This window comes from Neodiprion pinetum, chromosome 3 (genome assembly GCF_021155775.2).
Source record: "Neodiprion pinetum isolate iyNeoPine1 chromosome 3, iyNeoPine1.2, whole genome shotgun sequence".
Lineage (NCBI taxonomy): Eukaryota > Metazoa > Arthropoda > Insecta > Hymenoptera > Diprionidae > Neodiprion > Neodiprion pinetum.
Window position 1 is genome coordinate 5,237,371 of NC_060234.1, and position 24,638 is coordinate 5,262,008.

The 24,638-nt window shown below is 34.8% G+C and overlaps 1 protein-coding gene across 9 annotated transcripts in view; it reads right to left on the bottom strand.

Annotated features, from left to right (window-relative positions):
- Positions 1 to 24,638, bottom strand: part of LOC124213757 (dual specificity calcium/calmodulin-dependent 3',5'-cyclic nucleotide phosphodiesterase 1-like) — a 172,064-nt gene that overhangs the window by 88,478 nt on the left and 58,948 nt on the right. Inside the window, exons 1-2 of one of the 9 annotated variants that reach the window (XM_069134056.1) lie at positions 2,079 to 2,371; positions 255 to 857 (exon numbers count right to left, since the gene is read on the bottom strand). The exons of 7 other annotated variants lie outside the window; for them this stretch is intronic. In XM_069134056.1, the coding sequence (XP_068990157.1) occupies positions 255 to 468 (214 nt within the window). In that variant the 5' untranslated portion in view covers positions 469 to 857; positions 2,079 to 2,371. Of the gene's footprint in view, positions 1 to 254; positions 1,045 to 2,078; positions 2,372 to 24,638 lie in introns of those variants that run through there. One more of the 9 variants, XM_046615351.2, reaches the window with a different exon arrangement.

The window sequence follows — 24,638 nt, forward strand, 5'->3', positions numbered from 1 at the left end:
TCGAAATCTTGATATTTCAAAGTGTCAGCGATTCGTATTCATTCCGATCACTGAGAGTTTCGAATATCAGCCAAATTTCGAACAATTAATCTTTCGTTGTTTTATTTTTACATATTCGAAATTACGATACAACGGCTATTCGAAGTAATAATCCTGCCAAATTTTGACCCTCTTTCCCAAAATCGATGAAAAAAAAAAAAAAATCAGAAAAAACCAAAAGAAATCCCACCGCTGCCACCAAAACTCGAACTCACCGATAACGTAGCTGTAACCGTCCAAAGTGAGGACGCATTTTCTAGTTGCTGTTGCGAGGGGCGATCCGCCGATTGAATTAGGATGTTTTTGACATCTCCTCGAGGTCCTTTTTGCAATCGCAGCGTCAGAAGCTGCACGTGCAGGAGATCCTGGTGCACCACCGCCAGGATCGGAATGGCACTTTTGCACGGGATCTTTGCTCTGTCGAGACATGACGACCGTCACGTTTTTATAGTTACGAGGTCGTGTAACTCCGTGTGTGTAATTCTCCTCGGAGATGAGCGGTTGCCGGGGTGTTATTACAGCGTCAATTCGACGCTGATTATTATCCCGACTACGACGACGACGTCACGACGAAGTTCGAGAGCAAAGCTGTGACCGATCGACTTCTCAAAGTTTAAAAACCCGTCCCTCGACTCCCGATTTACAATTTTTTCCAGATCCTCGGAACCGGATCTGCAACTTCTTCCGCTCCCGTATGAGCGACCCATTTCCGGGGCAGCAGACGCCAACTTTGGCAGGATCCTCGGGTCGGGATGGTGGTGCGATTTTTCCGTACTCGACATTGTGCGCTCAACAAGATTTGTCGCGAATTTTTTATTCTAACGGCGGTAAGTCAAAAAGCAGAATTATTGAAACAACGAACTTGGGTGAAAGGATTAATTTTTTTTCGCATTTTAGACACTTGAATATTTTTCATTCGGCAGAGGGTGACGTTGATTGGAAAAATTATTGGAATACGCGGAAGAATTCGCGCGGTGTTGAAAATTAAGCGCAAGAGGCAGAATTGATGTTCGAAAAATTGAGATTTATAAAATTCAGAATTTTCGAGCAGCAAAATTTTATACCCAAGAAAGGTTACAAGCTTGAATCGGTTTTAAATTGAGGAAGTCCAAATTTTAGAAAGGATCGAATTAGTCATTTTCAAAATTCTGTAAAAACGATTGAAACTCGATGGAAAATTTAAAACATACAATCGTCAGAATACAGAAAATTCAAAAATCGCGATTGAAGATGAATTTTCAATACGGATATACAACTATTCTTTTTTTTTTTTTTTTCTAATTCACGACGATTCTACATTTTCACTCTTACACCATTTCTTCTACGTTATAACTTTCCAAACATTCGGTAGCGTATTTCACACTTTCTGATACTGAAATCTAATTCGGTTTCTATGTAATTTCAAATTCTCGAGTTGACGATTTTTCGAACTAGCATATTCTGGATCAAATAAAATTCCCGCGTCGATATAATTTCTCGTTTTCTAACGTAAATGGAGTGAAACAAAGTGTATAAAAAATAAAAAGAAAAAAAAAAAGAAAAAATTCAACTCAACGATAAATCGTAAAATAGAAAATTCTCGCCAAATCTGTCGTAATAAAGTGCGATTAATTTATTTCCTCATCTCAATTAAACGAACTAATGATACGTGTATAATAATTCAGCAGTTTGACTCCCACCTCACGCCCGATTTTTAAATCACTCGACGTTGGTTATAAAAAGCTCGATCATCGCGTGCATACGTAATACAGTTTCACTTTTTCCGGCACATATAATTGTCACACTGATCGTAAGGGATGAAAGAAATCGAACATGCGTCAGTCGCAGGCAAACGGATACCGGCGTCTGAAAAGCTCGCGAGCTTTTTTTTATAAAAAAAAATTCGTTGATATAACGACCTGCAGGTCTCTGGGGGGGGGTATTCGTATAACGGGCTGAGAATCAAGATAGACTTCGCTTCACTTTCTCTGGATAAATAAATTGTAGAGGGACGTTATAGTAAAGTATAAACATATCGATAAAAACAGGCATATTATTACCACCGTCACGTGATACATCTGCAATTGATCTTGTCAAAATCTCGTATCATTCCTCAATTTTCTAGCGATGGTAATTATTTATTGTTTGCTTGTGTGTGTGTGTGTATATATATATATATATATATATATATCTCATTCGGAAAGGGTGAAACCCTCCAAATTTCGAGTGATCTCTTCCCCCGACAATATTTTATATCAAGGGACGGTTTATTCGTAGGACAAACTTCACGTTTTCACCACAATTAGAGAACAAGCGTTGCCAGCAACAAGCACAGGAATCTCATATCACGTGTCGTTCACCTCTCACTTAGAATATCACGCGACGCACAATTAACTCATCGCGAAAAAAAAAAAAAGCACAAAGGACTCTTCTATTTTACGTCACAGGTCCGAAGCTTTCCACGCATCGTCGTTGTAATCTATCGTCATCGATTCGTCCAAATCTAAGGGGAAGGATGCGGATAAAAAAAAAAAAAACAAAAAAAAAAGAAACAAAAAAAAGTCAATTTTTTTTCTCCCCACTTCCCGATTTTCGCGAAACGGTGTTTTTTTTTCCCTTTTTTCTCCGGAAAAAGGGGCGAAAAACGGATTGTTCGGAATTCTCGAGGGTTGAGAAGCAACACGTTAAGCCCTTTCGACTGGGCGTCGACGCACGCGTTTCGTGTTGTTATCCGTGCAACGGATGCGGCACGACTGGTGAGCCTCTGACCGAGTGTTTGGTGCTTGGCTCCTCGAATCCCGCAACGCGACCGCGCTCTGAAGAGAAACTGCAACCCTTCCAGCTTCCTTGCTGCGGTTTTATTCTTCCTTCCTCTCTCGGCGGCGTTTCATCCCCTTTTTTTTTTTTTTTTTATCCCGGTACGTGCGCAAAATGTTTAACCTCGAAATACAAAAATCTCGATTCCTCGATTATACGTCGTGGCAAAATTTTGATTTTAACAAATAACCGACCGTCCCGAGCCTCGATTGAAATCGTAAAATTCACATTAACCGCAAAACAAGCTGCTCGTACATTGTTTCTTGTTCATTTGTTGGACTATTGGTTCAGCGTTGATGATATTTTCTGAAATTTAGATGCTCTGTACACATTCGTTACACGTTTTGTTGAGTTAGGATGCCTTGCCGACGTTGTTTTGTGTCCCCATATCGCGTGGATTGTCCTCCCGAGTCTGTATTATATGCATGTATTTATGTCTATGTGTGTGTGTGTGTGTATATGTATATATATATATATATATATATGTGTATGTAAGGTAGGCCTATTATAATAGTTTCTGCAAATTCATGTCACGTGAAAGTTATACAGTGAACATATATATATATATATATATTGCGAGTAATAAATCAAAATTTGATCTACGATATTTCGGGGTAAACTTTTTCGTGTTGATGTCATTTGTAAAAAATTTTATTTCGCGTTTTTTTTTTTTTTTTTCTTTCATCTCGTATCAATGCATAATCTTATACTTTATTCAATTAGCAATTGTATTAAAGTCGCAAATTTTTAATACGACGACGATTGTTACATCGTTACGATTACCGTTATTATTATTCTTTCTCGATTGGTAAAGTGTAGAAATAAAAAAAAAAAAAAAGGTTTTTCGCTACAACCCGTTAACGAATAATCCGACAAATCAATAAAAGGATATGAGAGATAGGAGTAAAATTTTTAGCAGCGTAATACGAATAAAGGTTAAGAATTTATACTGTATTAATTTTATTCTGTTAAAACATTGAAATGTTGAAAACAATGATGACGATATTGATAATAATTATTTCCAGCATACAATCGATCAGTTTTCCTTACGAGAAGATTCGCTCAGACTGTTTTCATTTCCTCTTTGCGAAGCGGACTGGATAGAAAAAAAAAAAAGTAACGATAATAAAAGATCGCGAAGATCCATTGACGCAGATGACGAACGTACAAAGATTCCGCGAGGAAAAATAAATGAATAGATCGCATTGCGTAAGTCCTAAAATGTAGTTGTAGTGTCGTCGCATTGCACGTGGTATCCAAATGAGAAATTTAATTGTACTCAGGGTATTGAGTTGAATGAATAAGTATATTCTATTATCATTCCACATGCTTGTAATGTAAGGATCCAAAGATAATTGACATTGTTTTTTAACCCAGTCACGATTTAACGAATATCTGCGTTTTTCCTTTCGAAATTTTTTTTTTTTTCCTCCTCAACGGGTCGATAAAAAGTTAAAATCAAATCTCGAATAAAGACGACAAATTTTGTCGCATAAATTTCTTTCCCTTGTCGTAAAATTTCGATCTGAAAAAAAAAAAAAAAAAACAAGATATCGCTGTAATCAATGACGTTTCGCTTGGCGAAGAGAGGAGAGCAAAAAAAAAATAAATAAAAGTAAACCATTTCGAAATCGGTGTCAATTATAACGCAAGTGAAACAAGTGTATCAATTAAAAGGTAAAGAATTCATTGATACAGAAATTGTACGACAGATCGAAATAAAAAATTTCGAAAGTATAATTACGCCCGAAGTGCAGTGATATATATTTATTAATCAGCCCACGTAATGAAATCATCAAAGGTCCGACACCATATATACGCGATTTGGCAATGAGCAAAATGCCCCGAATCCACGCTTAATAAACCTGTATATATTAATACGCTTGGTACCTTATTTCGAGAGATACGTTCATAAAACGTATGCACGTATATATATATATATATATATACATATATGCACATGTAATAAAGTATTATATTATAATCACCTTGTATAATAAACCGCGTCCCGTTTTCGAGTTTCTCGTTTATGGTCAAATACGTGACGTAAAGGCTTCTGATCGATAATTGCGTTCCGCGATGCAGTAATACGGGCGCATACATAATATTTACATACATACATACATACATACATACATACCTATAATATACCTCGTGTGAAATAATTATTGATTTGATACATGAGAAAATAAATCGTTCTGTGTACATAGGTAATACTATATTATATATATATATGTATCTACATTAAGAGAAATTTTTAGTTCAGGTTACGGCTCAGTCCTTAACGATACATGTTTAACTCAATTTTTTCTAATTACTAAAACGAATGAAATTCTTCTCAGTGTACAAATTACATGTTTTAAATACATATTCCAAACACGAAGCGTGCACAATTATTGCATCGATGTAAATAAATATCCGCACACATACGTGATTTGACGAAAAAAAAAAAAAATTAAAAATAAAATAACAAATAAATAAAAGAAATTCGATCGTTTTACCGTCTGCCTGCGCAGGCAATTAGCTCGGTTTCTTTTCACCCGACGAATCTCTCTCTCTCTCTCTCTCTCTCTCTCTCCTCTCCTCTCCTCTCACCGTCTCACCTGGTTTATTTCGCCGCTCTCTAATTCGACCAATAGCAGCTCTCCTAGGGACGATGGTTACACATCGCAGCTGGCCAAGGTAGAAACTGAGCCCACGTTTATACTCTATATACGTATATATGTACATATGTGGATGCGCGTGTGTGTACACATTGTAAAGGTAACGAAACACAGCCGCGAAATTCGAAACGCGTAAAAGCCCGAGGCTCGTCGATGCCTTCGCTGTAGTGAAATTGTAAAACAAGGTATGCGAATATATGCGCTACGATACCGCGAATTGCTTGGATTCTAGTACGGAGTTATCGAACACCTGTTACAATGAGTATCGTTATTTTAATTTTATGTAGAAAACTTTTTTCACGGGTCTCGGAAATGAATTTCTTGTTTTTTTTTTTTTTTTTTCTAATTCTTCTCTCGTCACGTTTTCATACCAAAATCTACGAGGGTTAAATTTACGATCTTACAGATTTGGCAAATTTGCCTAATTCGAATTTCAAATTCGTCGTAATTTTGGATAACTAAATATATGCGAACGTATCCGTCAGATATCACGAGGGGAAAAAAAAAAAAAAAAGAAAAACTGCTCGAAGCGTTTTCCCAACGATCCATACATCCCGAGAACTAAATTTTTTTTAAAAAGTTGAAACAAAATTGGAAATACGTGTGTAACTAAAGAGTAAGTCGAACCGCAATTTCAAAGTCAGCAACTTTTTGCAAATATCTCAACGACGTTTTGAAAGAACATCGTTTCATTTCAACAATCATTTGCAAGGAAAGTTTGAATTCCCAAAAAAAAAAAAAAAAAAAAACCATCAATCTATTACGTAACTCGTTATTCGTTAAGCTTTTTTTTTTTTTTTTCCTTCAAGTAGAAAAACGAAACTTGTTGCACAGATATATCAAATTCACTGCAAGTGTATAATGTTTTTATTCCCGTAACATTTGTTGGAAAGAACGAGAGAAGAGAAAAAAAAAAATATTTTTTACATTATTTTATTAAATAATAATAATAATTATTATTATTACTATTATTATTATATGAGTGTATGTGTAAGGAAAACAGGCGATTCTACTTGTTGCGTCAACGAAAATTTGGCTCGTTAGGGAATTGTGAGATATTCAAACTGTCGCGACTCACAAAAGGGGCGCAAGGTAAATTCATTAGTATCAACCATTATACGTATTATAAACGAAGCCTTTCCCCCGAAACTGGAAATAAGATGAAAAGGGGAGAGGATAATAAAAACGTCGGGCGGATTCTAGAGATACGAAAGTTCGTTCGCGTGTTACAAGTGTCCCGTTAAAAAAAAAAAAAAAAAAAAAAAAAAAGAGAACAAGAAAGAAAAGAGAGATATAAGCGTAAAAAATTTTAATAAACTAAATGTGAAAGTACCTCGCATCTTGAATTTTTAATTACGCCATGCTGTAGAATATTTTTCATACCGTTTGCGACGGTTTTCCGAATTACGTAAGTAGTTTTTCGACACCTTTGATACAAATGTTGTGTATTCATAACGCAGGTCAACAGAAAAGAAGAAAAAATTGTTCAACTGAGTTTACATTTAAATGAATCAATTTTACACATCGAATAATAACCAAAAATCTTCAATTATTACTTACAGAGTTTGCTTTTATTTTTTTACGTTGTTAATTAATAAACAACACCGGTCGAGTTTGTTTTTGTAGAAACCGAAACGATATTTTGGCTAAGTAGAAAAAAAAAGAAAAAAAAAATCACCCATTTTCTCAAAACATTCATTGTAAATACAAATTAAACAAACTTTACGCCTCGTACTTGAATCACTTTGATTAAAAAATTTCAATGAAAAACTGAAGTTTGTTGAATCGTAATTTACAATAAATAAATAAAAAAAAAAAAATACGTAATTTTTCCTAAAGTCTGAAAGATCGTTCTGGTCTCTACAAAAGCGAACCTTATCTATTAAAACTGTTTTTTTTTTTTCTTTCACGAGTTTCGTCGAAGAAATCTAAATTTAACATCTAGAACTCAGACTGAAAATTAGTTTTCATAAATTCTAGGGCATCGATTCCGTCGACGCGATATTTATCTAACACCGTTATCGTTGTTTTTTTTCTTTTTTTCTCTTTCTCTTTCCTTTCTTTATTTCTTCCACCACCTTTCACCTCCTTTTCTACAGTAAAGTGGCAACAGCTGCACCGATTCCCAATGCCGGATATTTTTTTGCCGGTAAACTGAGTTGAACGTTTACACACCTTGTTCACTTCAACATTATAGCAATAAGAGAATAATGTTAATAATAACGACGATCTGTTAGCGGAAACGTTAATTTAACGATCGTAAACTTTTGCTCCTTTACATCTGCATCTCGGCCCTCTTGTTAATTACGCAAGAAAATTATTACGCTTATCGTTATCTCGAATTTTCCCTCGCTTATCCTTCTCCGTCAAAATCCCTTCGCCTTATTTCAAGAAACTTTTAAGACTAATTATTACCGTCAACTTCAATTTTGCGGGAAGATGTTTTCGGAAAAATATATCCGCGTACTTCAAGACTGCTTCAGGTTCCCCGGTGTATAAATAATTTCTACGTCAAAGTAGAATAAATTATAATTCTTCCAAGGTTGCGGGAAATGTTGAAAAATCGTTGAAGAATTTTTCAAAAGTTTGAAATGTTACAAAAATAAAATAAAAAATAAATAAAAAATTATCAAAGCTTATAATTTTCCTCGTCATTTAATTCGATAGTCAAACTTCTTCCCATTTTCAGAGTGAATAATCAATTGACATATATTTTGAGAAATCGAAGGTCTGATTAGAAAATCTATAATTACTTTTCTCATACCTGTAGAAATTTACTTCGAAAATACTTAAAATTCGTTTCCGATAACGAATTATTATTGACGATCCAATATTCGCAAGATTGAATAACGAAATTTCGCTGATGATCGGACATTCGAAAAGTCGGCAATTTCATTAATTTCTTCTCTACCGACAAAATGAAAAGTTTAAAACGAACAATGGAACTTTTCTAAAACTAGTTTTCTCCTATAATGCTATCTTTTGCTCTCTCTCTCTCTCTCTCTCTCTTCAATTTCTACTTACAAACAAAAGTTCTAAATGATCGAATGAATTTCAGTCGGATACAGCATGAGGTAAATGATTATTCAAATTATTGGCCGTTTCCTAGTGTATTGTGAAAATAGTAGATGGAAGAAAGCTCGTTCGAAGCACCGATTGTACATTACAAGGAAGCGCGTGACTTAACAAATCGATACATAGGGTATTCCGTGCCATGTAAAAATTTCGAATTTGGCCAAATTTTCATCCCAATTGAGAGTTTTATTTTTTTAATTTTTAAATATACTATAATTATTATTAACAAGAAAGAAAAACTGTTTTCAAAGCAAATAACGATTCATTTGTATCTTAAAATCTTGAAATATTTTGCTCAAAAATGGTATTTAAGGTTATAGTTAAAAGGGAAGAAAAAATACAAAAAAAAAAAAAAAAAACAAATAAAAACCACTCGAATTTGACGCGGAATGACCCTTGCATGTATAAACGCTTCTGCGGACGATAAATATACACACCGGAGACTTTTCTGGTTTTGGGTGTCTGTCGTAAATGAACCGTGAAAACAATGAGAAACTTTTATCGGAGTATAACGTTATACCAACGGAGGGTTAAAGGGTGCGGAAAGGATGATCGAAAGGAGCCGGCGTTGGAAAAAGAAGCGTGAGTAAAGAAGAGAAAAAGGAGAGAAAGAAAAAATACGGTTGGCGGAAAAGGGGAAGTAAAACAAGAATATCTACGAGAAGAATCAGACGCTTTATTTCAAACCCTTCGTTCGCATATTTTTCGAATCAATATTTTGGCAGGAATTTTGTATCTCGAGGATTTTTGGGCTCGCTGATAGCGAATCTCGAGTCGGAATTTGTTCATTTCAACATCCAAGATGGCGGTTTCGATACGGCGGATGTGTAATCGAAAAAAAATTATCAAAATTCAAACGGTCAAGAGGAAGAAAATTAATGTTTGATTTGAAAAAAGGAAATTGAAAGATCTTTTAAAAGATTCCTTTTAACTCCTTTCACCAAACTAGGTAGATTTCTGCCTTTTTCACTCACTTTCCACGAGCCCCCTGGGCTTTTCCACAACGATACAGGGCTTCGGGTATATGTGTAGATATACATAACACGCCCCACGCGTGAAACGTTCAAATATTTACACAGAATTTAAAATAGCGGTAGGCTTTGATGTCGATCAACGTTGTTAAGAGCTCTGCCTGTGCTTCTGTCATGGCACAAAGCTCCCTTCGTTCATTTTTGTTTTCTCACTCGGTGTATCGATCTGTCATAGGTATATATATGTATATTCTAACATCATTTCATTTTTTACACTTTCATCATTTCGTAAGGAAAATTGTCAATTTATATTTTATTTTTCCTCCAATTTTTTGAAACAGTCGAAAATCATCTGACGTAGGATTTCAATATCATCATTATAATTATCAACAAAATTCGGTATTTTTAAGTAAGCTCGCAAGCAGAAAAAAAAAAAAACTTTCTCCGCAAACGACTGCCGGGCAGAAGAAATTTTCCCAACAAATAGAGAAAGGAATCCCAAAAATTTCACAGTAATGAAAACTACCTTATTACCATTTTTAAAAATACCTAACCGTGTAAAATTAACAATCAATGTGACAAAATTTTTTCCCTCAACTGATTCCTCAATTTTTAAACCACGATTGATGTAACGTTTAATTTACGTACAGAATTTTTGGCATCGTCGTTGTAAGATAAATGATTACCGGCGAAAAATAAAATAAGAAAAAGAAACACAACCGCGAAAGGAAAGCAAGAGTCAAGAAGAGACAAGTAAAAAAAAAAATTAAGATGAAGGAAAAAAAAAAAAAAAAAAACGAGAGAAACTAACGAAGTTTGTTCCGCTGAAGAGACAACGTTGATCGATGCCCCGTTATGTATTATACGTAAGCTTATGTAACACATAGAAAATAGATGTACATTATACGGGGGAGAATATGTATTAGCGGTTTCCACTCCGCAGTGTCTCCCGTTATTATTCAGGAAACGCCAGGGTGTTTTCTCCTGTAGGAAGAGAGGGAAGGTCCCGTTCACCTCGGTCCCTGCATAGCGAGATGGGATTACACGCTTTGAACATCGCTGAACACGTGCGAGAGTTAGAAATTAATTACAAGCTAATCCCGATCACGGCACGGCTCGTCGTCTGTTATATTTTTCGGATTTTTTAAAATTATTTTTTATTATTTTTTGTTTTACACACGTACCTAACAAAAAAGCGAAAAGAAGCGTGAGAACTAATTTCAAGAATCAGGCGTTCGATTAACCCTTTGAAAGATTTGTAAAATAAAGTTTCACTCGTAGTTTTTTTCTCTCTCTCTCTCTGTCTCTCTCTCTCTCTCTTTTCTTCTCTCTGTATGTTATTTACGACTGCCCTTTTGTTCGAGTAAATGTTTTTTATACGAAAAAGTATAGCTTCGAGTGGTCCAGAAAAAAAAAGTAGACGGTTGCGATTTTCGTTCTCATTTTCTAATTTTATTGGCTATCCTGAAATTGATTTTTTTTTTTTTTTTTCCATCTCCCGGTGATAATAAAAATTATTTACGTTTCGCAGAATATTCTCACATGTCTTGCAATTTTCTAAACTTCTCGCAAAATGGCAATATGAAAGAACTAAGCTTACGGTATTTTCCGACGAATTAAAAAAAAAAAAAAAAAATCTAGGGAAAACAAAATTTACAACGACTTGAAACAAAGTACAAACTGAAATTCGAGCGTTGAGTTAAATTTTGTGTTGCATTCAAACTCCTTGTAACGATTTCTGTTCGAATTAACAAATGTCAAAAACCGGTGAAAATGCTTCGATTAAAGTTCGCAACAAAAACCCAGTCGTTCCGCAAAATTATTACAATCGGATTTAAACAAACAAAACGAAAAACAAAAAATTCACAGGCAAATGAAGGGTACACGTTTTTTCTTTTACATGTATCATTCACGGAGATTGAACCGAAACAAAAATCTTATCAGGCTAATCTGTTTTTCATTTCACGCTGTAGAAATCTCGTACTGTTTTTTTATTATTATTATTATATATATATATTTTTTTTTGTTCCAACGATCGGTCCGTATAAAAAAAATTTTAATTTCAATACACGCGTAACAGAAACAATGATACTCTACGGCAAAAATTATACCGAAGAAGTGAAATGTAATTTCTTTGAAGGTTTCGATCCCCCGAACACGTAGATTATTAACTATTTTCACTCCCAATCTTTCCTAGCCATCATTTTACACCGATACGTACGAATGTTATATTCGTGTTGACTTAATTCATCGTGTCTAAACTTTATGCGAAAAAAAGTTGCGTGCATACTGAATTGGATACAAAAAAACCTGACGTGTTGTTTCTGATCTTTTTATCTTCACCTAATTCGGACAAGAGTAGGAGAGAGAAGAAAGAAAAAAAAATTAAATTATCAACAATCGCAACAAAAGAAGGCAAGCAACAACGGGTAGAAAACATGACTTGAGAAAAAAAATAAAAGTTTTTCCAAACAGCCTGACGTGACGATAACCTCGTTAAAAAAAAAAAAAAAAAAATAGTGCTTCGCGTCACGATTAGATTGCGAAATTTTGTATGCCTACACGAGGATCTCGTTAGGGCGAGTACGTTGATCCACGTATGATGATAAAATATTCAGGGTGAGAGTAAAAGAGCCGGACGAAAGGAGAAAGACGAGAAGATAAAGTGAAAAGAAAAAAAGAAAATAAATCCGTGAATGTGAAAATAAAAATGAAATTAAAAAATGCGAGGAAAGGACGCCCGAAATTAAAATTAATTATTAAACAATCAAGCGCGAACGAAAAATTCGTCAAAGATGCGCGCTTGATATAATAACGTAAACTCGGGACATACAATTATCTCACGCAATGTATCTGTTGAATCATAAATTGTTTGATAAGGAGAGGATTACAAAAAAAAAATTTTTTTTTTTTTTCTCAAATGTCACGTTACCCTTTCTAACAACCAACACGCGACATTGTTACATACTCTCGCTAAATTTATTTAACTTGTAATTGAAATGATTTTTCTTTCAGGTTCGTAAAAAAAAAAAATTATCATTCTAGTGAATGATTGTACAGCTAACAAGCTTTCTTCCTTCTTCCGTGTCTTTTGATCTCGTTTTTTTTTTTTTTTTTTCAAGTGGTGGAAAAGAAAAGCTGAACGAGAAAAAAACAACTCGCACAATTTATTTTCGAATTTCCTCCGAGGATTTAAAGTGTAGCAAATAGAAGTTTTTGACAAATATTAACTCGGCACTTTGCGCGCAAACTGTGAAACTTTTCAGAATATATATATATATATATATATTTGTGTGTATATATATATATATGTATGTATGTACAAAAGTTTCTCCAGCTTTGTTTAATCAGAGGTGACAAAAGCTTGCAAGATTTATTTACTTGTAACACGTTTGCGTAGAGTTAAAGAAAACTCCATTTCACAGACGTGAAGTTATCTGCGGGCTGGTAAAATTATTCTAAAATTCCGTTTAATCAAACGTTTATTATTGGGTATTCACGATCTGCTGCAATTGAAGGGGAAAAAATGCTTCCGAATTAATTAACCATCAGGATTATCTCTCTCGCGGTTGTACGATCAATATAAATGAAATTCATGGCAAACGAAATTTGATTCATGTTCTTCAACGATATTCTGTTTTGAAAAATCCATAATTTTATCACGATTCAAAGTCTTTCGATTTATTTGACCCGTTTAAAAAAAAACTTTATTCACGATCAGCCAAATTGCGATTAACGGTTTCGATGCATTGATATCATCGACGTCGATAAATAAACTTTTCGAAAAAATTCCTCGGCATTTTTCATCCCAAATTATTTATTCTACAAAAGTTATTTGTATTTACTTCAAGACCAATTTTTCCCAATGATAATATCGGCTGCTTTTCCTTTCACAATGTGCGATTCCCTGGGGCGAAAAAAAGTTGGCGTCTACTTATTTTAAATTCAATTATTTCCAATCTTTTTATTTTCTTCTCCTCGCTCGTTTCGTCGGACATTTTTCCATGCACGCCAGATTCGCTTCGATATAATTTTTTCTCTACAAAAAGTACGGCAAGATTTTACGTTTCAAATAATTTTGCATATTGTTTGAAAATAACCCGAAGATTTTGACATTGTTGAAAATGAAACGCAATCAGTTGATTCCGTTTCGGAAATAATTACGCACGCGTTGTACGCTGAGAAAAATTTCAATTGTTCCAGTAGCTAGAAAAATTCAGTAAAACAGGTATCGTTAAAAAAAACTATTTGAATATTGTTGGAATTACGGCTATAAAACTAATTTTCATTTTCTACCTAGAACTGTATTCTTCGATTGTGATAAAAAATGAAAATAGTTAAGGACTGAGCCGTAACCTAAACTAAAAATTTCACTCAATGTAAAGAAGATCATCCATTTTTTTCTCTTTCAAAATCGATTACAGAGTTAATAAACCTGATTCGGAGATGTGATTAAAACGAACAGCGCACAGCTACGTCAGTTAAATAATTGCTTTTCTACCCCTGAACAGAAATCTGACTCGAGTAGCTCACTTTTTCGCAATACTGGCTTACAGACTGGACTAGAGATTGACGTTTCTAATTATTGGAGCCATCGATTTCGATAATGCGGCGTCACCGCTATCAACACTGTATACCCATAAAGGTAACCGGATCCGTAATAATGGAAAGGCTTTCCTAAAAGGGTTTCAAACCGTTTATTTACCGCTGGAAAGCAAATTAGACTTTTCCCCTTCAACCCTCAATTACGAATACATAAATGTAAATATGTACCTTTGAACACGTATAATCGATCGTATTCGTCAACTCTCCAACACTGGAAATTTACGATATTTTTTCAGATCTCTTTGCCTGTTATGTTTTTATTATTTTTGATATTTCAAGCACGTGGCAAAACAAGAATATTCGATTATCGAGTGACGAAAAATTTCACCTTTAAATTTTACGAAAACAAGTCGTTAAAAATGTTTAAAAATTTCATCTTTCGTTACAAAATCGCTCGGAGTGACGGAAATTGATTCAATTTCGTTCGAGACGTTTACGCACCTCATTATTATTATTATTATTATTTTTATAAATCACTAAATCTTGGAATTAAACAATTAGCAACGGTGTGAGAGAAAATAAAAATACGACAAAATGAATGCATCATATTTCGCTGAATTCGAATTCTAGTATCTGTTGATTTTATTGAAAGATTGATTTTGACTTTGGAATTTTTCAAGCAATTCAAAAATTCCGCGTTTGGAATTCACTTTCTGCCAATTGATTTCCAGTTTAATCTCAGCCGCGGATGATACGAAATTTTAATTTTCAAAATTGGGAAAAACGGTTTTTCCCACCGTTGATAAAACTCCGATATGTCCCCGCGAGGTTTCGAGGTTGGAAAATCAACGAGGGGTAGTCTTCTACCTTTATCAACGCTGGGAAAAATACCAACGGCGTTCGATCGCCGGCCGTATTCCCGTTGCTTGAAACAGAATTTCCTCTTGCCAACAGCCGATTCTGACGGAATAATACAGAGACCTGCCTTACGATTAAGTTCGACAAGTTCTCGGTTCGTGAAAATCGAAATTTCCGACCAATTTAACGACGCTTGTCTGCGATTGATTGAACAGGGAATAAAAACACGAGGAATATAATCGGCGATGGTCGGAAATAATGGCAAAAACAAATCAGGGATTTGTTAATTCACAATTTTCGAATTCATCGGATTCGAACTGAAATCGATAAAGAAACGTGTAAAATAAACCAAAACAAGAGAATATTTTTCCATCATTTTTAGACTTGACCCCAAGAAGTTTCCTCTGCTACTTCAATTTGCGAATATCCATCGTATATTATACAGGCGAAAGAATCTCGCTTCGATTTCGCAACACCGTATTGGAAACTAAAGTGAAATCACAACTGAACTCTCGAGGAAACTTCCCTTAGAATGCAGATTCTTCGAATTCAATATACAACTTGGACAAAGTTTTCATCTCAGAATCACGAGCATGTAAACACACGTGTATATATATATATATATATATATATATATATATATATATGAATATAAAGTTTGCGAAAAACTTGAAAGTGGAATCTGAAACTCGATACGACACAATAAAATGAACCCGTAAAATTTCGAAAGTTGGAGAAAAAAAGAAATAATAATTTAACACTAGGCAGAAATTTTTTTAATCCATGATCATAAAGCCGCTTTAATCATTGAAGAAACCATTGAAAGTTTCGATGCAGGACAAGATTGTATCCAAATGAGAAAAGTAAATCTCAATCCAAGTTTTTCGAACGAAAAAAAATAAGAATTTTTTTTCAAATCGATAAGATTTTGTTTTTTATTTTCAGACAACCCTTCGCCGAGATATTTTATTTTGTATTTTATTGTATCAATAATTAGTCACCTCTGTGAAAAAAAAAAAGAAAAAAAAAATTATTCTCAAAAAGTTACCAATAGTAAAAATTTTCAGGTAAATGAAACAATCATTCGCATCGAACCTGGTCAAAGTTATATCAAGTGATATCGAAAATGACAATTGTGATCGAATCATTGAGAGCGATTTTCTTGTCGCATTGTAAAATAGAAAATGAATCGATCCGAGCTGTTTTTGCAAATGAAAATTTAGCACACCTGGGATTCCGAGTCGAACGTAGATTTGTAAGGGTTCATAATTCTGTGCGAGGATCGATACTAGTTTCGTATCGATTGAACATGGGGTTGCAGTCGTCTCCTTGGGTTTGGTTGGCAAGTGGCCAATGTCGACTCGTCGTAATATATAGGATAGCGTGATAGAACCAATGCGAACTAACCAACTGACGTTTTATAATGCTAACAGGAAACATCAGTTATCTATGCAGACAACCTTCACGTCCGGAGGCAATAATAACGATCATTACGATCATGATGACGATAATAAACTGTCCGATTCGAATCTCGAATAAGATTTATTGGTCATTGTTAAAGAAATTTTAAGGAATCAGGAAGCGATTAAATCGAAAAACAAGAATTTATGTATGAGCGGGTAAAAATTTTTTGCAGCCATGTACGATTCCAAAATCAGAGAACAAAGATCGAATTTTGTGTTTGACAGAGTTGAATTTTATTCAAAGAATCTCAGCCTCAATGCGGAGAAATATAATTTTGAATCGCAAATTTGGGAGGCAAAACATTCGTTGTTAATAAATTTCGATTCGAAATCTGATATTTTTCTTTTGGAAACGAGTCGAAGTTTTCGGTTCAACGTTGCTGTATTTTCTAATCAAACTAAAATTCGTTGATCATAACTAGCTGTAATTATAAAAAAACATTTTTTTTATTAACTCACGAATTGATGATGAAAAGAATTCGCCGTAGGCGATTTTTAAGGTATATTCATTTGCAAGTGCGACAATCTAAAATTAATGAAAATGTTACGAATAGCATGTTTTTGGAAGTAAAACAATCACGGAAGATTTGTATTTACGCAATAAATTCCAGAAGTCTCTTGTGTGCAAAGTTTCGTCTCATAACTTTATCGGAATGATTTGAAATGAATTCAGGAATTGTCCGTGAATCGGTATGTAAATCAGATGCATAGAAATATGCCCCGAAGAATGCTAAAACAAAAAATTCGCAAAGAATTTTTATGTCGAGAAGTAGGGGAAGAAAAAAAAAAAAAAAAAAAAAAAAAAACAATCAATGAACATGTTGCAGAAAATTTTGCAATAAAATATCTCTTGTAATTTCCGCACGGAACGTTGGAAAAATAGTTAAGACGACGACGAAGCCTAGAGAGAGAAAATGATACGATGAGATGAGAGAGCGGTTGCGGTTGAGAGTAGTTTGCGTTAGCATCGAATTAGGAATTTTGAAGCAAATTCGCGAGGCGAATTTGCATATTCAAATGAAAGTTAGCAAGGTGTGTGTGTGTGTGTGTTTGTGTTTGTATCGCGCCTCGGTCTAAACTGCGCTTATTGTTAGACGCGCGTCGAGATGTCCGGATCGCATTTATGCAAAGTCCCGCTCGTTATCATTTTGCGAATTCACTCTGTTTGCGTAAAATTTGAATCTCCATTTCTTGCTGTTGCTCGTCCCGAAGACTAGAAGAAAGAATTAGGAGAACAAAATTTAACAAAAAAAAAAACGAAAAAAAACAACCAAAGACAAAAATAAATTATCACCGAAGAGACTCGACGCAGTTTTCAACTGAAAACTCAATCAAGTTTAATTTGATTGGATTACCATTTACTTTGTCGTTATTATTATTATTATTTTGGTTCCGTGGACGTTGAGAGAATATTTTCGTCAAACTTTTGTCGTAAAACCCTGACGATCGAATTTTAATAGGATATAATCCCAAAGAATTTGCAAACCTTGCAAAAAAATTTTATCACCCTCTCAATAATCAATCTTCATCTAGATTGTGAAACCGAGATTCGATTTAATCGATGATCGGAACGTCGGACGTCAAAGTGATTCGGAATTAATTCCGTCGGATTAAAACAGCGCAAAGAAACTCCGCGTGCCTGAAATCTTCGAAGTCAATGGAAGCAGAAAATTTGAGTTGGAATATCAGAGAATGAAAGTTGGTAAGAAGGAAGACGAACGTTTCAAAAATGCCCGATAAATGAATCTGAGAAAATTCTAATAGTACAAGCTAAGATATCAACGATTTGAAAATAAGCTTTACGTGATTCGAACGTTGAAAATTAGTAGACTCTTGTATTTCTTGATACGATTGTATTGTTTTGCGAGATCATTTTACTTGACGGTGAGATCTCCAAAGATTGGCAATAAAAGAATTTCAAAAATAAATATGGCAATTAGCAGAGCTCAACCCTTTCAGTCACACATTTTTTCAACTCCATATTTTGGCCGCAATTTTGTCAATCATGGGTTTTTGGGATCGCTGATCACGAATCTGAAGTCAGCATTTGGTAGCATCTAAATCCAAGATGGCGCATCCAAGATGGCGGACGAAAAATCGTAAAAACTATCAAAATTCGATGATTCTGGCCGAAACTTGTAACTCGGGGGTTTTGGGGATCGCGGTTCATGAATTTGGAGTCAGAATTTAATGATTTTTACATCCAACATGGCGGCTCCAATACGGAGGATACGAAATCGTTGAAACTATAAAAATTCAACGATTATGGCCGACATTTGTTGCTCGAGGGTTTTTGAGGCTGCTGATCATGAATGTGAAATCAGAATTTCGCACTCAGACTATAAAATGGAATTTTTTTGAGGTGGGACGCTGAGCATTCCACTGCGACTGAAAAGGGTTAAGGATATCGAAGTTTCTAAGAATAAAACCTCTCTTCAAGTTTCCGTTATTCGAATTCGAAAGTTGTTTAATTCGCATAGGCTGTAATTGGTTCGAATAACATTGGCGGTGGTGTTTTAAACGCTTTCATCCCTTTCGCAACTCTTGATGCTCGGCCAGGAATGCTCCTCGAGAATCGAATGGCGTCGGCGCGCAGACAGGCAGCGCAAATTGGCTTGTTACTCGAGACTTCCATACACTACACAGCTCTGCGACTATGCGTGTATAGTAAGCAAAAGCAAGCGGCGTGGATACGTACACAAGCCTATGCAAACAGCTCGAGCAATATTGGCGCTTCGAGTTTCGGTTGGCAAATTGGAACGACGTTTGCTTGAACCTGGAACGAGCGAGTATTGAGTTGAAAATTTTCTAAATTTATTCTTATTATAAACTGCACGCGAATCGCAGAAGCTTGAGAGCCTCTTCCGAATTCTATTCCCCGTCGAAAATCCAACCTTACGATATTCGCCGACCAAGCAAGGATTAATTAATTAGGCGCAATGTTCCGCGGCTTGCAAAATCTACTCGCTACATACACGCTGGGTTTTAAATCAAATTTTATTTTATTTCGCAACTGAACGCCCTGTATAACAAGATAAACTAATCGTTAATAAACGAGGCACGCACGGTTATTAATTCAGCTCAGGCTTACGTTATTTCGGATATATAAGATGACGAAAACAAAATGAAGCAAAATCGAGAGTGGAAAAATGAAAAATAAAAAAAAAAAAAAATAAATGAAACGGGAGCAACGGAAGAGAAAAGACTTGGGAAAAAAAAAAAGAAGAAGACCACCGGAAATGATGCAAATTTTATTTTCATGCCATCCCTGTTTTCGTCGTTTCTTATGTACATATTATTTCTGCACGCCTCTTTTTCGGGAAATTCAATATTCCGGTTTCCGGCGGAACGAAGGAAGCGGGGAGGAAAAAAATATAAGGGCTATTCCGCGTCAACCGGATCAGTCATCTCTCAGATATTTTTTTAATTTGGCATGTGGATTGTGTGGGACGAGTTAGATTTTTGTGCCAAAGCGCGAATCTCATAATGCAAAATTCGATTTTTTATTAACAATAACAAATTAGACTCCCATTTTTTTCAAAAATTCATAACTTCGGCAAAAAATTAGATACAATATATTTTTTTTTTTCAAATTACGCGGAAAGCTCCATAGAATTTAAAAAAAAATACGAAATGGTAAAAACAAGTTGTTATCAATTGTTTATTTAACAATTAATTTTTCAAAGATTTTCAAAACAGTGACTGACACGATCAAAAAATTTTTTTAAAATTCTGACATGTTCCTTGAACTGTACTACAACCTGTGAATTAATTCCAGAGGGGTGTTTTTCTTCGTTTTCGAGTAAAAAATCATTAAAGGTGTCGATGCGCATGAAATTGCGGCCCGCCGAGTCTCTACGTAATGGCGGGCGGCCGGTTGCCGTCCACCGCTACACCGCGGTGGCGTCGCAGCGTTATTTTAGAGTCATTTTCACGATGTAGGACATGATTGAAGAATCTGAAAAAAATACTGTACCTTCACAAGGCCTGCTCAAAGCGATAAGTGAAGTTTCAAGAATGTGTTTTTATTTTAAAATAAGTAGCAAGTTATGTAATTATTATCATTTATGTGCACTCTCATGGTGTGTAACCGTTATTTTGAATCTCTGTAATAAAAAAACGGTGAAAAACACATTCCTGAAACTTCACTTATCGCTTTGAGCAGGCCTTGTGAAGGTACAGTATTTTTTTCAGATTCTTCAATCATGTCCTACATCGTGAAAATGACTCTAAAATAACGCTGCGACGCCACCGCGGTGTAGCGGTGGACGGCAACCGGCCGCCCGCCATTACGTAGAGACTCGGCGGGCCGCAATTTCATGCGCATCGACACCTTTAATGATTTTTTACTCGAAAACGAAGAAAAACACCCCTCTGGAATTAATTCACAGGTTGTAGTACAGTTCAAGGAACATGTCAGAATTTTAAAAAAATTTTTTGATCGTGTCAGTCACTGTTTTGAAAATCTTTGAAAAATTAATTGTTAAATAAACAATTGATAACAACTTGTTTTTACCATTTCGTATTTTTTTTTAAATTCTATGGAGCTTTCCGCGTAATTTGAAAAAAAAAAATATATTGTATCTAATTTTTTGCCGAAGTTATGAATTTTTGAAAAAAATGGGAGTCTAATTTGTTATTGTTAATAAAAAATCGAATTTTGCATTATGAGATTCGCGCTTTGGCACAAAAATCTAACTCGTCCCACACAATCCACATGCCAAATTAAAAAAATATCTGAGAGATGACTGATCCGGTTGACGCGGAATAGCCCATAAATGAATAAACGAACGAAGAAAACGAGAAATTGAAGTGCCAAAAAATAAGAATAAAACATAAAGGTCAAGCTTCCTGATGAAGCTTCGAACGCAACGAAGCTTATATTATATTTCGGATTGCTTGACGAGAAGACAAAGACAAGTTGGAATAAAAAAAAAAATCAAACAGAGAAAGATAGAAAAGTCGTTTTAACTGCAAATTCTGCGATTAATCAAACTAATGAACAATAAAAATATCACAGGCATGAGTATAAACAAATTGTTTGATTTATCACCAAAATGTAATATAAGATTAAATCGATTTGATGTGAACACCGTTTAACGATCAATAACTTGATTTGATTTAAACTGAAATTGAAAAAACGAAATTTCTACCATTGAAAATAATTTCGTTTGTCACGAATCGCCAAGTTAAAAAGCACCGTCACGTTTAACGTTGAATAAAATTTGAATACATCTGATTAAATTTGTTTAATCTCTTCTTCCTCTTTCGCGTAATTCTTTCCTCTTACCCTCCTGATTTTCTCTTCGTTTCAACAAAACAGCGCCAAAAACAGATATTTTTAATATTGTACGAATGACAAGCTTGCGGGAAACAAAGTCGGATAAAATCGTCAAACAATTCATTGTTTACGTAGCCAGCGTACAGCCTTGCTGATAACAGGGTTGTATATTACACGGGTATATACAATATATCATCGGTGATATTTCCGCAAATGTTATTAAAACGACGACGGCCGGTGATCGAATCGATCAGAGAGAATTTTTTTATCTTATTTATTATTTCCTTCACTTTGCACAGCGTACAAAATTCTCGTTACAATGCTAGACAGATAATTTTCGCAATTGTTTAGATGTTGAATATGACACGCAAAATTTAATGCATCGATTACCTCAGTTTTTTTTTTATTCATTTCATTATATTTTTTTTTTTTTGTTGTTTTTTCTTTTTTGCGCCGAAAATGACGCGAAAAAAACTTTCGTTTCATAAAACTGCATTGAGAAAGATTCATTGTAATTGGGTTAAGAAATAATAGGAAAATTGTTTCATCCACTAGATTGGCGAACAAAAGAAATTTTTAGAAACTCGATGATCAAAGAAAAAAAGTGCATTCAAATGAAACCTGCAGTGGTAAGAGTAACATTTTCGTTTTCGTATTGAGATGCACGTATTTGATTTTTAATAAATTTTTTTCAATCCTTCTTTTTGCACTGAGAAAAATTTCATTTGTCACAGTAACTAGAAAAATTGAGTAAAACAGGTATCGTTGAAAAAACTGTTTCAACATTGTTGGAATTACGAAAAACGAGCTACGCCTAAGAAAATATAGCAACAGTGATCGTAATGAGAAAGAATAGTAACGGATACTAGAGTTTCTGCTAACAACTAGGAAACTAATTTTCATTTTCTACCTAGAACAATATTTTTCGATTGTGGTAAAAAATGAAAATAATTAAAGACTGAGTGGTAATCGGAACTAAAAATTTCTCTCAGTGTGGTTTTTGGCTGTTATCGTTATTATTATCGTTAGAAACAAGTTTGTAGACAAAAATCTTCAAAATTGAAAGAATGATTCATTTCCGAGAGAGTTACCCTTCCACACATATAAATGTTTCGCATAAATTATGAGTTTTTGGAATCGTTGATTACAAATTTGAAGTCGGGTTTAAAAAATTCAAAACAACGGATCCAATATGGCGGATGAAAATTTCAAATTCGATCGAATCCGAGGAAAAAACTCTATCCAGGGGTTTTTGGGATCACAGATTACAAGTCTAAAATGAAATTTTGAAAATTCATTACGGCAAATCCAATCAGTCGCTCCGAAAAACCTTTCATAGAGTATTTTGACCGTATTCGATCAAAGTTGGAATTTTTGTCCGTCATATTGGATCCGCCATCGTGAAATTTTTAAATCCTATTTCAGTTTCGTAATAAGCGACCCCGAAAAACCACAGAATACCATCTTGTTATAAAATTTGACTCAAAGTGTTAGAAGAAACATTAATTATCAACTGGCCAGGTTTTTCACTCAGGTATTTCTTCTCCGTCTTACGTCCCGCAGATAAAATTTCAGTTCGTCAAATCTGACAAGTCTCACGACGAAATATAAATCCTGGCAAGGTTGTTCGTAGAAAACGGTTTATTTGCCGATTCCACGCGACATTTGCGACGAGTGTCCATAATTCATTTTGGGAGACACGAGGAGCAGGTACAACTCGGGGTTGCCGTGAACTCAAGGGTGGCGAATATTGCCCGGAGAACGGACATGACGAATAACTCCCTATTCTCATTCGGTTTAGTACCGGTGAACGATCCATTTCCTCGAACCCCACGTATTGTGGGAACGGGGGAAGAAGAGAGATTCGCGTAGTTGGCGACACTGCAAATTCTCCACTTTCTCATTTCCTTTGTTATCAATTTTTCGTCCATCTTGTTATTCCGTTCGCGAAATTTTCAATTTCCCCGCTGCTGTCTCTCACTGCGGAAATCCGGTGACGTGCAAAAACTTTTCACGAAATGAAGGGCTAAAAACTGTACTTCGGTCGAAACGCTATCTCAATTCAACGTTATTTTTTTTTTTTCCACTAAAACACTTTTATTTCGTCGAATTGTACGAAGAATAAAAAATTTGCACTTCGATCGAAACGCTGTGACCATTTTTTTTTTAAACCCTATTTCGGTCAGATTCATATTTTTTGTCGACAGACTTTTATTTCATCGAATTGTAAGAGTAATAAATTGTGTAAGAATTGTAGTTTCTTATCAAAGAAATCCATCGAAATGCTAAAATTTTGTACGAAGTGAACGGCTAAAAATTGCGATTCGGTTAAAACGCAATCCTAATTTTTTTTAACCTCTGTTTCGCTCAGATTAACATTTTTAACCATTCTTTTTTCTCACTTCCGTTAAATCAGATTGCACGGTAAATTGATTCTGGAATTGCATCTAGTAGCCGCGAGATATTCGCTCGTGAAATGCATCAGTAGTAAAGCCAGGCTATATGGTCAGACCGAGTATCGTCTGATTCTGTTGCCTTTGAGGAGAAGGTGGGTCGTTATTTCATTAGAGGGAGGTTAAATTAGGGAAGCTTCAGCGTTTTGCTCCAATTCTGGCTAATTTCGTTTCAATTTCCCTCAGTCAGTTTGAAACTGTACACGTGAATCGTACTTCGTAGTTAAAATTTGCCGCTTCAAATTATACGTGCGACGTAAATTCGAAGGAAAAATTGAAAAAGGTTGCATCAGGTTTTTTTCAACACAAAGTTCCACGTACGAATTCAATCGATAAATAAGTACGCAGCAGGGAAAAAAAAAAAAACTGTTCTTCTCAATCTTTTAAAATTATTATTATAATTATATCAAAATCAATTTCTGTTTATTTCCTATCTTCTTATTTCATTAATTTTCATCATCACCATCGCAATAAGTTATTTCTTCGATAAAATC